General features: G+C 43.4%; 1 protein-coding gene across 5 annotated transcripts in view; it reads right to left on the bottom strand.

The window, feature by feature from the left end:
- dennd1b (DENN/MADD domain containing 1B) overlaps positions 1-15,444 on the bottom strand; it is a 94,333-nt gene that overhangs the window by 5,021 nt on the left and 73,868 nt on the right. For all 5 annotated transcript variants that reach the window (XM_040184892.2, XM_040184890.2, XM_078108205.1 and 2 more), the window contains 7 exons: positions 11,887-11,977; positions 11,005-11,045; positions 9,651-9,686; positions 9,170-9,226; positions 7,702-7,791; positions 643-728; positions 60-282 (listed from right to left, as the gene is read on the bottom strand). In XM_040184892.2, coding sequence (XP_040040826.2) covers positions 60-282; positions 643-728; positions 7,702-7,791; positions 9,170-9,226; positions 9,651-9,686; positions 11,005-11,045; positions 11,887-11,977 — 624 coding nt within the window. The remainder of the gene's footprint in view (positions 1-59; positions 283-642; positions 729-7,701; positions 7,792-9,169; positions 9,227-9,650; positions 9,687-11,004; positions 11,046-11,886; positions 11,978-15,444) is intronic.

Raw genomic sequence — 15,444 nt, 5'->3', positions numbered from 1 at the left:
ACCTGTAAAGGCTGACTGTCCCTCTCATAACCATGTCTTCCTTTGTCTGTGCTGCGTACCGGGGCCTTGTAGTCTAAATCATCCATGGACCTGAAGAAGTCCAGGCTCTTGGCAGCGCTGAGTCTGCCTTGCTCCCCGGTCGTGGTGCTCAGAGAGTCCAGGATTTCCTCCAGCAGGTTCATCTGGCCTGAGCGGGAGGAGTCCATGTCCAGCTCTAGTGAGTAGGAGTCGTCGCTGTCCCCGATGTATGAAGGGACGTCCCCGCTGTCCTCTGAGGAGATTCTGAGACAGAGAGAGGCAGATTTTATTGTATTGATGTGATAGCGAGCATCAGACTGGTCATCAACAGTATGTTTAGTACTTTATTTTTATTATTTGTGTATCATTGATACCAAGTAAATACACTCTGATAACTGAGTGACAATTCTCTCCATTTAAGCAGTTAACAACCATATCCACCAGGGGGCAGTATGATCATGGCCAAAGAAAAGATTGCATGTGTTCAGAAAAAGAAAATGTTAACCTGCTTTTTCTTTTTAACATGAACAAGCCAGCAAAAACTTCCAATATGAAGACAAAAATACTTGAGAACTAAATAAGAATGGAGGAAGAACAGTTCAATCCTAAAATAGGAGTACTTACTTGCTCGCACTGTCCAGCTCATCATCATCAAGCCCGTAGCCAAGATCTCGAGGGCCAACGCCCATGGGATGCTTGTTGAAGTTTTGCTGTTAATGAGAACAACACAGCAAGTGGATGTAGTTAGAACAGCAAAGCATTACATGATAAAACAAGGAAAGTGGACCCGAGGGGGGTGTTTCCCGCTTTAAGATACAAGGCTTTGTGATAAACATGGAGTCAGACCGTTCTGCTGAGGTAAAGATTTTCATTCACAGAGAAGAGATGCAGGTCTGTGTCTTGTGGGTCTCCACGAGCAGCGGCTTGTTTTAATGAGCCCAGACCCGGAGGGCTGAGGCTAAATTTGGCAAATTTGGGTCTAGGGATGAAAATCTTTAACATCCCCTGCAGTATTTTGTCAAACTGAGCATTATATGGGAAGTTAAAGCTCCGTACGCACCGGGAGTTAAGGCCAACGGGCCACCGACATGAATCACTTGCATGGCGGCATCGGCGCAATGTGATCGCATTTTGTCACCGAGTGTTGATTGATCAGTGTGGACTGTAGTTGTCTCACACAGTGGGTTTAATAAGCCACCTGTGTGCCATATTTAATGGGTGGGTTCAAGAAGAGACAGAGGCTTTACAGAGCAGGGCAGGACTCTCCCCATGGGAGCCCGAATCTGCCCCGGGCCACCTATTAACATGCCTTCCACCAGCACGCATATGTTCCTCTCCCACTGCCGGCGCATGCTCGCTTATGTTAACAATATCTCTCACTTTCTAATTTACACTCCTGCCCATTTACCTTCTCACGTATTGCGGCACACTTCCCGTGTCTATTGTTCTGGTAACATCTCCAATTGTCGTTGTGTCTCTTGTGTGTGTGGGTTTTTTTTTACGCTGGCTTGGCTCCACCTCTCTGACTTCTCTACATTGTCGTCTTTAAGCTCACGTCTGCCAATTATCAAAGCCCCACACCGAGGAAAAGGGCTCTTCACAACACCAAAAGTGAGCGGGAGAACGGATGTGTGTTTAGCGAGAGAACGCCGTCGTGTTTGTGTGCTTTTGTGGCGGTTGTGAGACGCGAAAGGTGTAGAAAAGCAAAGAAACACACACGAGCAAAATACCTGAGGAGGAAGGGAATTAATGAAAAGGGGAAGGAAGAAATTATTTAGAGGTGCGGAGAGATTCCTCAAAGCTCCAAAGAATGATGGGGGGGGGGTTGTTCGGGGGGCGGGGGGGGTATTGGGACCGTTAACCAAGCTGGTCCTGATTAGCTGACGCAGTGCCAGCCAGACGGGCGGAATGTAACGTGTGGCTGGCCCGGCCTCATTTAGAGCTCGTGTTCGGCCAGGGAAGACACACACACACTCACACACTCAGTCACATACGCACCCTATTACAAAGACACACAAAGAGTTAAAGTGCCATTTTCTCCATAAAAGTCAGCGGAGGAGATGTGTGCAGTAGCCACTTAAGCCTCTCAGCCATCGGGCTAAACACGAACACATGTGGGGGCGCTGCTGATTGGCCGAGCCGCTCCCCTTCCGTGGTAGCATGGAGCTATAATGAAAGAAATTTCAGAGGGGTCCGGGCCTGGGATCCCTAAACAGCCTTTAATGGATTCCTGTGTCAGGGCAGTAAATCGGGGGCCAGGCCGACATGCCAGCCAGCCAGCCAGAGCGGGCCGGCAGAGCGGAGATGCACCTGCGTGACACTTTTGGGGGGGGGGGGCGAGGGTGGAGGGGGTTCGGACTGAAACACAAACACATGCACTGCACGTTCATGGTGCATGCCGTTATTCAGACTGTGCATTTGTGCAAGAGGGCAGGGCCTCTCTCTGCGTCTAGGTGTTTATTAAAGCAAGGTGAACCCAAACACAACCAGACGCAGGTCACCAAGCGGCGCCCTCTGATCTCTGTTACAGCTCCGGCGCTCTCTACAAAAAAAGGTTCCACAGGGAGCCGTAAATGGATGGCACCTCACTTCACGGCTTTATCAATTTGTCATTCCCCCTCTTCACCGTGACCCCCGAGTGCAGCAGTTGAGATTAGACTATTTACAACAACCAAGCATTTTCCGACGGGTCCGTGCCGTCGATGGCCAACGCACGGCATTCACTTGACGGGGGAAGGTGAGGAACAAAGTGTGCTTTTGTTAAGTCGTTTAAACTTAACAAAAAACATTTCTACTCCTTAATTCACCCAGTTCAACATTCAGATGTGTTTTTTTAGTGAGTGCTCTGCCTCCATCCAATACCTCCTCCTCCCCTAGCTGTTGGCTAATGGGGAAACTAAAATGTGAAAATGTAAAAAAGTACCCCCCCCCGTCCCCCTTCATGCCTCCCATGTCTCCCATTTCCTCCCTCCATCACTCGGCTGTCTGCGACAGATGTCACCGTTTCTGTCGGTCTGGCTCTCGCTTCCTCTTCACCACAAGTGTGACTGTACGGATCGCATGGAGCGAGTCAGCAGGAGATGCAGCAGTCACGAAAATAATAAAGATTTATTCGGTTGTTTCAGTAGAACGAGCTCAATGAGGTATTTGGAAAGATAGCGTTGTGACATCTTAACTTCTCTTAGCAGGGTTCTTTTATTGTTTTACCCTGAGGGAAACATTTCTGAATCATTTAGTAATTCTATTTTTTTTTAACTCTCGTAAGGGGCCTTATATTTGACACAACAAATGACATTTCTTTGGTCATGAGAAGAAAGTAGTCATCACTTTAGTAGCAGTATTTGGAGAAACAAACTTTCCCCCGCCTCTTCCCTTCCTTCCCTGCATGACCAGTTACGCCAGTGGACTTTAATAGCCACTCTTACATTATGCATTTAATATGGTATTTCTGAGTGGGCACTAATCTCACAGCTTGGCAGTGTATGTAAAGAAAAGAGATGCCGTAAAAATGCAAACAAACCTCGGGGAGAGGCCGAGCCTCTGCAGAAGTACGGCCAAGTCTGTTTAAGAGCTGCTCACTGAAAAAAGGAAAAAAGTTCAAAATAAAAGAAAAACGGCATTTCAGGCGAGATACGCTGCTCGTCTGTCCAACTGGCTGTTGCTGAAAGCCCTTCGCTAAAGAGCGTAGGTATAAAAAAAGCAGGAAAAAGTGAGTTATTCTCATTGTGTGGGACTAAACCGATCCTGTAATTGCACCTGGGGTCTTTCTGTGAATGGGTGCAGTGCCGAGCCTCGCCAGCAGATGGCACTTTGGGTTCAGCAAGAAAGTCACTTGGTCTCTGAAGTGAGGAGAAACTAAATGAAGTGGAAACTACAAACGCACACAAATAACCATGTGCACACGTACACAGTCACACACACACCGCAATGGACAGCGCCACTGCACTTAAAATTCATTATAACTGTTTATCTAACAATATTAATCACCCTCATTAATCTTATAATACATATTATCAGCATTTTCATTTACAATAACAGCTCAAAAGTCATTATTATCAACTATAATAGCCACGCACACAAACGCACACTCACTCTATGTCCTCTGATCTACAGTACATGTACAATGGGCTGTGAAATAGTTTTTCGCTTTTCAGTATTTCTTTAGCATATTGTTCATATTGTGTCATTTTAGATCATGTAGTGAAAATAAAGGCACACGCAGTGTCTGTGTGAGCCTCCGTGAGCAATATTTCAAATTAAGTGCTATTGCACTAAAATTGCATATTATTTGTATGAGCATGTTGCCGAAATCACAACCACACAAATACAGTCAGTGCACCTCTGTGTCCATCGGCCATTAACACCGGAGCTATGTTCCACAGTTTGAGCACACAAACATATGCACCCATGCACACACTGCAGCATCCATGTGACTTTGTTTTACATATCTTGGTCATGTGATGTGGCGTTTTCCTCTCCTGCCCCCGCCAGGTGTGTGCAGAGCCCGAGGCGCGGCCCGGCCCGGCCACCGGCCTGCTGGCTGTCAGTGTCCATATCACTGCCCCGACCTCCTGTGCTCGCTCCCAACAGCTGGCGCTGCGTCGTCCCCAACCTAAGGCACGCTAAACGCACCAGTGTTTGTGCACACGCGGTACACACGATCAAAAGCCTTCTCATGTACGAAAGTACAATGTGCAGACCCACTTTCTGTTTGCAGATGCTCACAGCACAATACCAAATAAAACACGCAAGCACATACACATACACACACGCACACACATACCAGATAAGATATGCTGGATCTCAAAAACAGATGTGGCACTCACAAAGAACAGATACAGGAGCCAGAACAATGGGGGTTGTTTGTCGTATCAGACAAGGAGTCAGCAGTCCAACTCAGTCTTGTTTTTGTTAAACGAGAGGATTCCTCCTACCTCCTTAATCAACAAGCTCTCCAAACACTGCGAATCACCCACATTGCCAGATAGGGCTGAATTGTGCGCGCGAATGACAGCAGCACTTTCACTTTGGTACATGTGTTGGCTGATCAAATAGAATGTGATTTTCATAACTCTTGATTATTTTTGCTATGATTAATTAAAAGAAAGCTACGCCAGGATCATGCATTTCATTTCAAGGACAGACAGAGAGGAGCTTGCAAAAAAAATAAAAAATGTAAAAAAGATGAATGATAAAAATGTGTCAGGCTTCTTCTTTCATGCAGGAAGATGGAATGTCTTTAATCAGATCACATGTTTGGAGCGCCAGATGACAAAATGTTTCTGAATTTATAACAGCAGGTGAATGAGCCTTTGTTGGTCACTTGGTCAAAGGTATGAATGTGTGATATGGACAAAACTGTTTTTTTTTTTTTATAATGTAGCCAAGGACACGATGGAAAATAAAGAAAAATATTGAAAAATCTGCATTTGAAGTGAGTTTATTAATAAGGCTTGAATACTGTTCAATAGGCAGCACCATTGTACTTAACTTAATATAGACTGAGTTGCCAGTTAATAAGTCACACCTACAGTAGCTAAAATTAAAACATAAAATATTACACTTAATGTTTTAATGTTGAATTTTTGTTTAACTTGCAGGGAGGTGCTGATTCAACGTCATGGTCAGTTAAGAGGCTGTTTTTTTTCTTTTGTCGTTTTGTATTTGTGTTTAAAAAAAAAAAAACGAGTTTACGGTCAATGAGGAGGTTGGTGTCAATTCAAGAAAATAAAGGATTGGAAAATGAATTGCATTGTTGAGCTTGAGTGCACAAAGACAGGACAAGAGACGGTGGAACATATTTTAAGGAATGATTTATAAGGAACATTTATTTGAATGGTAACTGAAATGTAAATATGCCTTTAAACAGTCAGATAAAGGTAAATAAATGGCAAATTTTTAAAAAGAGTCATTATTTAGTTTTAACTTGTCATAAACATCTTTTTTTGACAGAATTAGTCATTTTTTGAGCTTCCATTGTGACTTTCTAAAGCATGTGTTTTTACTTTTGGTTAGAACAGAAATCAAGCTAATACAGCTACCCCGAAAAAAACAACACAAAACAGCGAAAGAGCAAACTATTTTCACAAGAATCAACAATTTAGAACCGTTTCAGTCTTTCCGGGGTCACTGCGGGCTGACGGGCCATAAATTATCAAAGCTTTCTTGGCTCCTCAATGTTCAGTCTTAGTTTCAGTTGACAGAGAAGAATCTGGGGAAGTCAGAGTGCACGCTCCTACTGGGGGTTGTATCTCTCGTATCTTTAATGTGTAGGCGTCCGGAAAGCATACTGCAAACTCTACTTCATAAAGAGAATAAGGGAAAGAGCCTTCTGCAGGGCTGATAAACCAATGTTTCTGGTAGAAATAACTAACTTCAATGTAAATATAAATGCCACGTTTTAGCTGCTTTACTTTTCATGGAGTAAAGCAGCATTCATATATATCAACACAAACACACAAACTCAGCGATGTGGGACATGTGTCCTGTGTGTCCCTCCTGGTCTCCAGGGACCCGTTACTGTGGCAATGAACTGGCCTCAATGGCAGGGAATGGGGTGTGAGAGTGTGTGTGTGTGTGTCTAGAATTCCGTGTTTGTGGGTGTGTGCGCACATCAATTGCATGTTAGCGGTTAATCTTTTCGTGTGTGTGTGTGTGTGTTTATGTGTCGGGCAGGCCGCCTTTGTGTGTGCACTCGCTGGGGGGAGGCTGTCCGAGGAGGCCTTTAGAAAAGCCCTAATTGCCGTTCCTCTCCTTTTCCGTCACACCTTCCTCTGCGCAAAGACTTTCCAGCCCCATCACGCACACAGAGGCAACACAATGCTAATTAGAGACGGCACCACCGCTCCTAATCAAACTGCTATATGACCGGGACCCAAACGTCACCGTGTGCATGCAGAGATGTTTTTTTGGGGGGTTTTATTCATGACAAAATTTGGAGTCCACATGGCTTTTTTTTTTCCAGAGTGGAAAAGCTCCAGCTGAGAGTACAAAGGTAGATATTAGGCAGGAGATTTAACTATTAGCCTCAGGCTGTATGCATGCGTTTATACCCTGCTTGACTGTGCAATTTTGTTTGTATTGCAACTGCAACAACTATACGTCCACATTCTCTTTCACGCTACGGTCTCATTTTCTAACGTTTTTACCTCTCTTGACAAATTTATTGATGAATGTGTATTTTGTGAGCGTGCATGTGCTTGCACATTGTATGCCAGCTCTGCACACAGACACACAAAAAGGAAGAAGAAAAAAAATATTGCTCTCCACTTATGGGGCACAAGCAGATTCTTCAGAGGAAATGCTGACCAGCAGATGAGTTGCTTCTACTGTCCGTGCTGTTCAGAGAGAAATCCTGAATGTACAACATGAGTGCGTTGAAAGAAAAGAAAAAAATAAATGCTTATCATTACATTTGGCACCCTGACAAACGACTGTAGCTCCAAGAGCTGTTTCAAGACAGAGAGACAGTGGGGGGAGAAAGAGAGAGAGAGAGAGAGGAGGATGGCAATGAAAAAGAGAGAGGGATGGAGAAAGAAAGAAAGAAAGAAAGAAATGGGAACAAAAATGGGACGGAAAGAGCCCAGAAGTGGAAGCCCGCATCCATCTCGATCAGTTCTTGTATGATCAGTCAGTGTGGTTAACTTATTTACTGATGTGCATCTCTCTGTGCGTGTGCCATACCCGTCTCAGCTTCTGCAGTCTCCTTGGAGACAGGCTCTTGGTGCTGGTGGGAGACCCCTGGCAGACCATCACCCCCTCTTCTTCTTCTTCCTGGGAGAGAAATGAAATGAATGTGAATCTAAAATGATCTGTGTGGTATATGAACTAACGTACGTAGAACCTGTTGGTTGGACACTGTGTTGTTGCATTTGAACCACATGGCAATGTCCTACCTTGTTTTAGTGAATCCATTTCACATAAAAGACGTTACTGAACTAAAGCAGTGATGCTCATTGTGTTTGGTTCAATTTCTCATCTATGAAAGTTAAACGATTGGTCTGATTGGTCTTTATTTTTACCAACAAGACCTGTGAAAATATTTATTGATTCTACAAAGAAGTATTGTTTTTCTGGCCCATTTACCCACAGTGTTGTAAAACACACAGACACACACACAACACACACACACACACACACACACACACACACACACACACACACACTCCTATTACTGCAACTACTTGGCAGCGTACCAAATCTCCCCCCTTTAATATGCTTTTTCAGTAAATCACTGAAAAAATGTAAATATATGCTCATGACCCGAGCTATCTTCAGTAGGAACAAATCAGTTTGGGTGTCGGAGCCACAGACACGGGATCAAAGTTAGAAAACATAGAAAGAAGAAAGTGATGCCTTGGTGGCTTATGTCTATTCAGGGAATTTTTGGATAACAGCGCATATATTTCTCATCACCAGCCTAACCCTTTAAAATATCTTCTACAAGGTTAGAACAATTACATTCAAGGAAACCACCAGTGGTGAGCTTGATTTCAATACGTTTGTGCAGTCCTCGTTTAGACATCTGGTGCAGGCAGCAAAATAAATGCACCGCAGATTAAGTGTGATCCTGAGAAAGTCAAATGAATTCATTTGTGTATTCAAGAATTAATTTATGAGCACACAGGAAATCTCTTCAAATCAAATCCTTTTTCCTCTACTGTGAGTGTGCACACACACACACACACACACACACACACACACACACACACACACACACACACACACAGAACACTCGGTGCTCTCTCTGCTCAGTTTCCCACTGACAGATCAAACTGCTATTGCCTTATCAAATCCATCAGGCTTATGGAAACATACAGCTCGTTACATTAGCTTTGAGGAAATCACAGGCTCACTGATGAAATATGCAGACAATAAAAGGGAAAGAGGTGCAGGGGATCGGATGACATGACAGGCCATAGCCAGAGGGGCGTTGGTTAAAAATGTACAGCCCTGAACAAAGCGCTAAGCAGGCTTCAACAGTCATTAAAGAGCCCTGCGTCAGAATCACACGCTCCATGTAAAGCAGCCTTCCTGTCTGTTTCTATGAGCGAGTGTGTGTGTGTGTGTGTGTGTGTGTGTGTGTCTACTGTATCATTTCTGCGAGCGTGTCCGTGTGTGCCAGGGAGGTGTGAGGGTCCGTGCGGCTCACCCTTGCTTTAAGTCTGCCCTTAATGTCTCGGATGCCCCTCTTGGCATGACTCTTGGCCTAGGATGAAAAACAACACACACACACACACACACAGACACACACAGATTACTAATCAAAACATGTGGTATTAAAATTCTGTTCTGGTATCATGTAACATCCAAAAAAGCTTTGATCCCTGTGGTAAAAACACAGAGACAAGAGGCAGGATAAGAGGGCATCGCACACTAACATGAAAGGGCCCCTGACCACCTTTTGCACGGCGCGTAACAACGTGCTCTTCAAACGCAGGCTACAATACTCACATGCCTTCCACTGTCCATCACAAAACAGACAGGATTTTAAATTGACTGATTCTTTTTCCAAGAATAACCTGCAAAGTGTCTATTTCAGCGGCGTTTTCTGGACCCTAGTTTTAAGTAAAGCACATATAGAAGAAACATTACGTCACGCTACATTAATCTGACCGTTTTAGAGAACTTACTTTAGTAACAGCTGTGTTGATGAGTGCTCCTCCTCTCTGTAATAGACACAGAACATTATTAGTAAGTCACTTTGGGTGAGTTTCCACACATACAGATTATTTTTCAAATATCAAATATTCATTTTATAAACACAGCAGGCGATCATAGGGTGGTGAGAGCAAGCCGCACTGCAGCAGTCTGATTTTCGTCACACTGCGAAGCACAACGTCCTCATCAATATCATGAGAATTATTCCTAGCGTATCGTTTGACTCACAGTAGTCACAAAGGACTCACTCTCTAAATCAAACACAACCAAAACAGCTGTAAATAGAATTGTAATGCAACCTCCAAATGTAAGTGGTGACACCAGGAAAAGTATCACATCGACGAAACCGCGTGATTCAAAGCATTCAGGAGGTTTTTATTTAGAAGCAGCCTAAAACGGCGATGGAAGGGACTGTGCATGATTGATTTCTACTTTGAGTTCTGCAGACTGACATCATGGCACCCAATATCTCTCTGTGCCTGTCTTCTCTTCTCTTCTCTTCTCCCTCTCGGAGTTGCTGCATCACTCCTCTGGCGTCTGGCTCTTTTTCTCCTCTGTTTGGTCTTTAGTGTAAGCACAAAGCGCCGGCTAAACGGCTAAACAGGGTAGATGGCAGACAGCGTTTCTGAAGTCGGCAGAGGGAGAGGAGGAGAGAGGAGGAGAGAGGCCGAGGTGGAGGCCCCTCTTATTGATCCCTGTCAGTCAGGAAATGTGAACTTTAACAAATCTTTGAAGAGCACTCTAGAGAACTAATTCAGCCTTAGCTGACGGCGTGGGGGGAACGGGCGGGGTGGGGGGGGGGACTCAGTGAGAGAGAGAGAGAGAGAGAGAGAGAGAGAGAGAGAGAGAGAGAGAGAGAGAGAGAGAGAGAGAGAGAGAGACGAGGGAAGAAAAGAATAGGGGAGGGAAACGGGACGAAGAAGGAGGGAGAGAGATCTATGTTCTTGGGTCGGTTCAGCGGAGTAACGCCTGTGTTTGCTGCCAGATCAACATGTCATGTCGGAGGACGTCTTGTCACGTCAAATCACTTCTGTCTCCCTCCCTGTCTGTCTGTCCGTCTCCACTGTCCTGCTGCATGCGCTGCTTCACACACACACACACACACACACACACACACACACACACACACACACACACACCAAGCTGCACTCCAGCTGGATCCGTACATCCAGGCAGCCACTTCACTCCGAAGGCAACACACGGGACTTCAAACGCAGAGTCGTGTCAATCATACTTTCAATTAAATACATCTCGGGAATGAAATGGGTGAAGAAAGGCGTAGATAAAAGCATTTTAAATACGATACGCAGGACATTCTGAGAATACCTTCACAGTGTGCATCCATTGCTGGTAAGACCTTGAATTACCTGGAGGGATTGTATAAAACACAAAGAACATGAATTAATCATTTTGCACTCGATAGCATTGTATTAACATTATAAAGCAGGGGTAACTATATATATATATTACACTGTGACACAGTCTCATTGTTACAGACATGCACATTACTGAGCATTTTAAAAAAAATAACTATTCTATTTTGAACAAACATACCACAGTAACAGCGGCAGGTAAAGAATGAGGTAGTTTAAAATAGATGAAAATAACCACATTTAGTGCTAAAAGGTGCCCTTTTGTTACACAATCAATAATAAATACAGTTGAACGGGACACTATTGTAAGCAACTTGACCCCAACATTTGGAGGCCATATATTCTTTGTAGTCATATAAATTAGAAAATAATATAAAAATATAGAATTAGAATAGAATTTATCACAATAATGTTTAAGAGTCGCTTAATGCCATTTTTTTGTAGCTTTTGAACTGAAAACAATTAATTCTGTTAATCCAAAGACTAAACAGTTGATTAGTGCAAAAGTATTTGAAAGTGCTTCATGCGATCACAGGTGTGTTTACGAGACACTTAACAGCTTTCAAACGTGACTCAAATAATAAGTTCAGGAACGGAAATGCTATCAAATCCAATTAGAAGACATTTGGTACTTTCAATTGTTTAAGATATTTGAGAGAACCATACATCCTATTTGGGGAGATAAAGGATCTTAGTTTACTTTTATTTAAATTTTCTTGACTTTCCTGGCTTTTACTGCAGATCTGACTATAGCACAGTGACTGCAGCCCGCTGTATGAAATATGGCAAATAAATACAGCGTGGCTAATGGACGGACAGGTCGAGCACTACTCACTTCCACAGAAGCCCCCCTCTGTGATCTCCTCTTCAAACACGTCGGAGAAGCCGCGGCCTGCGTTCAATTTGGCCAGCCGTCCGTCGATGAACTACAACCATAAATTACAACGTGCTTATTAAAGAAGGGAGAGGGAGGTGGTGGTGGACACACTTAAGCAGATTCAAAACACATACACACTGATTCAAACACTCAGGCTGCAGCGGGGTGTTATTAATCCTACCTGACAGAAACTACATCCCGAGATTAGGTGGGTTTCAGGTAATAAGGATTGGGTAATGTGGAGCAGGTGAGGGATTAGGGCAGCAGACTACACGTTGCTCACTGTCTGAGGCATGAGGAAGTTTCATTTCCTCCCTTTGTAACATGGGGCACATAAAAGTCCATCTCATAAATTTTGACCCCACAGCCAAGACGGCGTTCATGAGCACAGACTCAAACTGATGTGAATATGCGATGCAAATACAAACAGCCAGGCGCACACCTCCACATGTGTGATGAAAACAATAAAAAAATGAACATTCTTTAGACATTAAAGCATGAGAAATATTTAGTTTTACAGGCCCCGACCAATTAAACTAGAAATTTGAGGGCAAGTAAAAAGACAAAGTAGTGTCAATAAAAACCTTTGAACATATTTTTTATCATTTTGGCTCCTCATAAGAGCTCTGGTGCCTCCTGCAAATATTTTTTCAGGCTCAGTTGGCCGTCATTGTTTTCTGCAGGAAAATCTGTCTAAATATGCTGAACATGAAGAACATTTTAGAAACAATTACGTGAGTGTAGATCACTCAGTCACACATATGGTCCACTGTTTTCTATTAGCTAAATCAAACCACATTGACCCCCAAGTGGCTGGTAGTTTCCTGTCCCATCACTTATAATATCAGCAAATCACTGGCTGGAAAATAATACTTTCCAGTTAAATCCTGGGCTGATCTTGGCACATATCTGGTGTAAAATAATTTAAAAAACAAGCAGCTGCAGCTCTTGTTTTCAAGAAGTGGGGCCAAGATCTGCAAAAGTTGTGATGAAATGACCCAGAAAGTTTCTGTGTCTATTTGTTTTGCTGAATCGTTGTTAAACTAGAAACCTCTTCAGTTTATCCGTGTAAAGGTGGGAGTGAAAGTATCTGACAAGCAGTTACCGCTATTTATAAAGCATGTATATATATATTTCACCAATGATGGCATTAAATAACAATCAACACTTCCTACCTTTCAAGCACTATTTCAGTAAACTATTATTTTTCATTACTTGATTGCAACGTATTGTCAGATAAATCCTTAACTGTATCGTTCCCACCTCTGTGACTGCGTCCAAAGTGTAACAGCAATTTAAGTTGTTTTTTCGGGCGCGTGTCCTCGGGGACAGCCTGCTAACTAGCGACCCGACGCGGCCGCCCGCTCCTCTGGTCAGGAGGAGCCGGAGGCTCATCATTAGATCATTTTAATGAGAGGTGAGACTGCAGGTTTCAACCACTGCTCCACGACTCGGCCTCCCCAATTAGTGCAGATAATCAACCCAAATCATCACCCAGCCAAAGCCTCCACTTATCCCCCCCCCCCCCCCCCCACAAACCCCAGCCAGATTACCTGCCTCACACTGCGCCCTAATTGGACATTACTCAACAATGGCAGCCTCTCACAAAGATACACAAACACTTAAAAGAAAACAAAAAAAAACTTGTTCATGCAGTCATGCACGCGCACGTACAGCATTTGCTTTGTTTTGAAAGAGAGGGACAAAAAGGAAGGAGACACTTAAATACTTTTTTATATACGCTTCCTCAATACTTGTTAATCTAACGACATTTAAACCTAATTCACCCCGATATTTCAATTATTTTGCTTGAATTGTATTTGACTCTCTAAACCGAACTTCATGTCAATGACAACACACTGGATCCTGCTCTGTGTCTTCATCTATCTACATTTCATCGTTTCCTTTAGCTGTCGTAGTGGCGGGCTGCAGACCTGAGAGTTATTCCATCTGGCTCACAGCACATTGACTCCCTCACGAGTCGGTCGCAGTGGTCCACATTTAGTTCAACTCTGCATTTGTGGAGCCGGAAGTTGTTATTAGGAATCTACGGGGTTTCATCAACAGATAGCGTGAAGAAAATGCAATTTTTTTTTTTAAACCCATAAACTGTGGATAGAAAGGGATGTAGCGGGAATCATGTCAATCAGGTTTGAAGGTTGGATACTAATGCGCGGAAACATTTTGAATAATAATCTAAATGTGATCATTTTGGGGCGTGATATTGCAGCTGCGATACAGATTCGTAATACTATATACTACGTTTTTTGACACACATTTTGCATTGAACAGATATTGCACCATCTAGTTCCTCTATAAACTTGATTTGTTGCACTGCCCTGGCCTAGCCCTTTTGTTTACTTTCAGAATGTAGTCACAACTACCCATTTGTTACAGTAACCTGTTTTTGGAGCCAGCATCGAGCAGCCATTAGCACTGGTGCATTTCTAAAGCCCTTACTTGGACATGTACAGCCCCTTTTATCCACCGTAGGGTTCATTTTAAAACGTGGTCTTCCATCTTACTGTGACACTAAGTGGTCGGAGCAACTACATGGTCAGATTTTAAAATCAGATCATATGGTTTCACAAGGACCCACCTTCCTCCTTTCGATAAATGGCTCGGCTACAGTATTCATACACGCGGAGAATGATGGATGATTATTGATTGATGGGAGCCACATTGTCTACAGAGGCACCTGGTAGTAAATTATCACACTACAAGTCTCCCCACACGCTCAATAAAACGGTGTATGGCTTCGCTTTGTCAATAAGAGGAAGAGACTTCATTTTATCACTGCCTGCACACGAGTGTGTAGGAGCTGGGAATGGGTGATAGGAAGCAGCTTAACGACGACAGGCTTTCCCCCGCATTCTTTTAGAAGACTTCTCCCACTTGTTCTGTTCTGAACAGAGATGGGCTTGTGGACCTGCAGCCCAGGAAACAGGAACAGAACAGAAGTGTGTTGGAAGGTGAAACCGTGACATTTTAAGAGGTGTGTGCGTGCATACATATATTTTAACAGTCGGTTTTAACTGTCTACGTGTCATAGAGGACAAAGATAAAATGAGTGTTGTTTCTGCTTCTTGTTCCATAAGCACACAACTTAAATGCACTTGATATTTATATTGTAATCCATAAAAGGTTTTCTCATCCAACATCTTACAATAATACATTTTAATATGGCTATTGAGGTAACTGATGGCCCTAATGACATATGACAGCACAATAGCCTCTCTGTCTATTCAGCCATTCAGCTCCAAAAGTCTTACCGCTGTATCACTGAATCTGCATAAAAAACGTCATGCTGTTCCATCTATAAAGCTGAAAATACTTCTGAAGCAAAATAACCGCTTTACAAGGAATAAAAACAAAATCACCTGTAGAAAACCAATTTCCTGCTGAAATGGTAACACCTCAAACTCAGGTAACACCTCGACATTATGCGTGTGTGCTTCACACACGCGTGTAGCTGTGCAGTGTGTGTAGTGTGTGTTGTGGTCTACCAATTCAAAT

This window comes from Gasterosteus aculeatus, chromosome 8, assembly GCF_964276395.1.
Source record: "Gasterosteus aculeatus chromosome 8, fGasAcu3.hap1.1, whole genome shotgun sequence".
NCBI classification, from domain to species: Eukaryota; Metazoa; Chordata; class Actinopteri; order Perciformes; family Gasterosteidae; genus Gasterosteus; species Gasterosteus aculeatus.
This window is presented reverse-complemented; position numbering and strand designations above follow the sequence as displayed.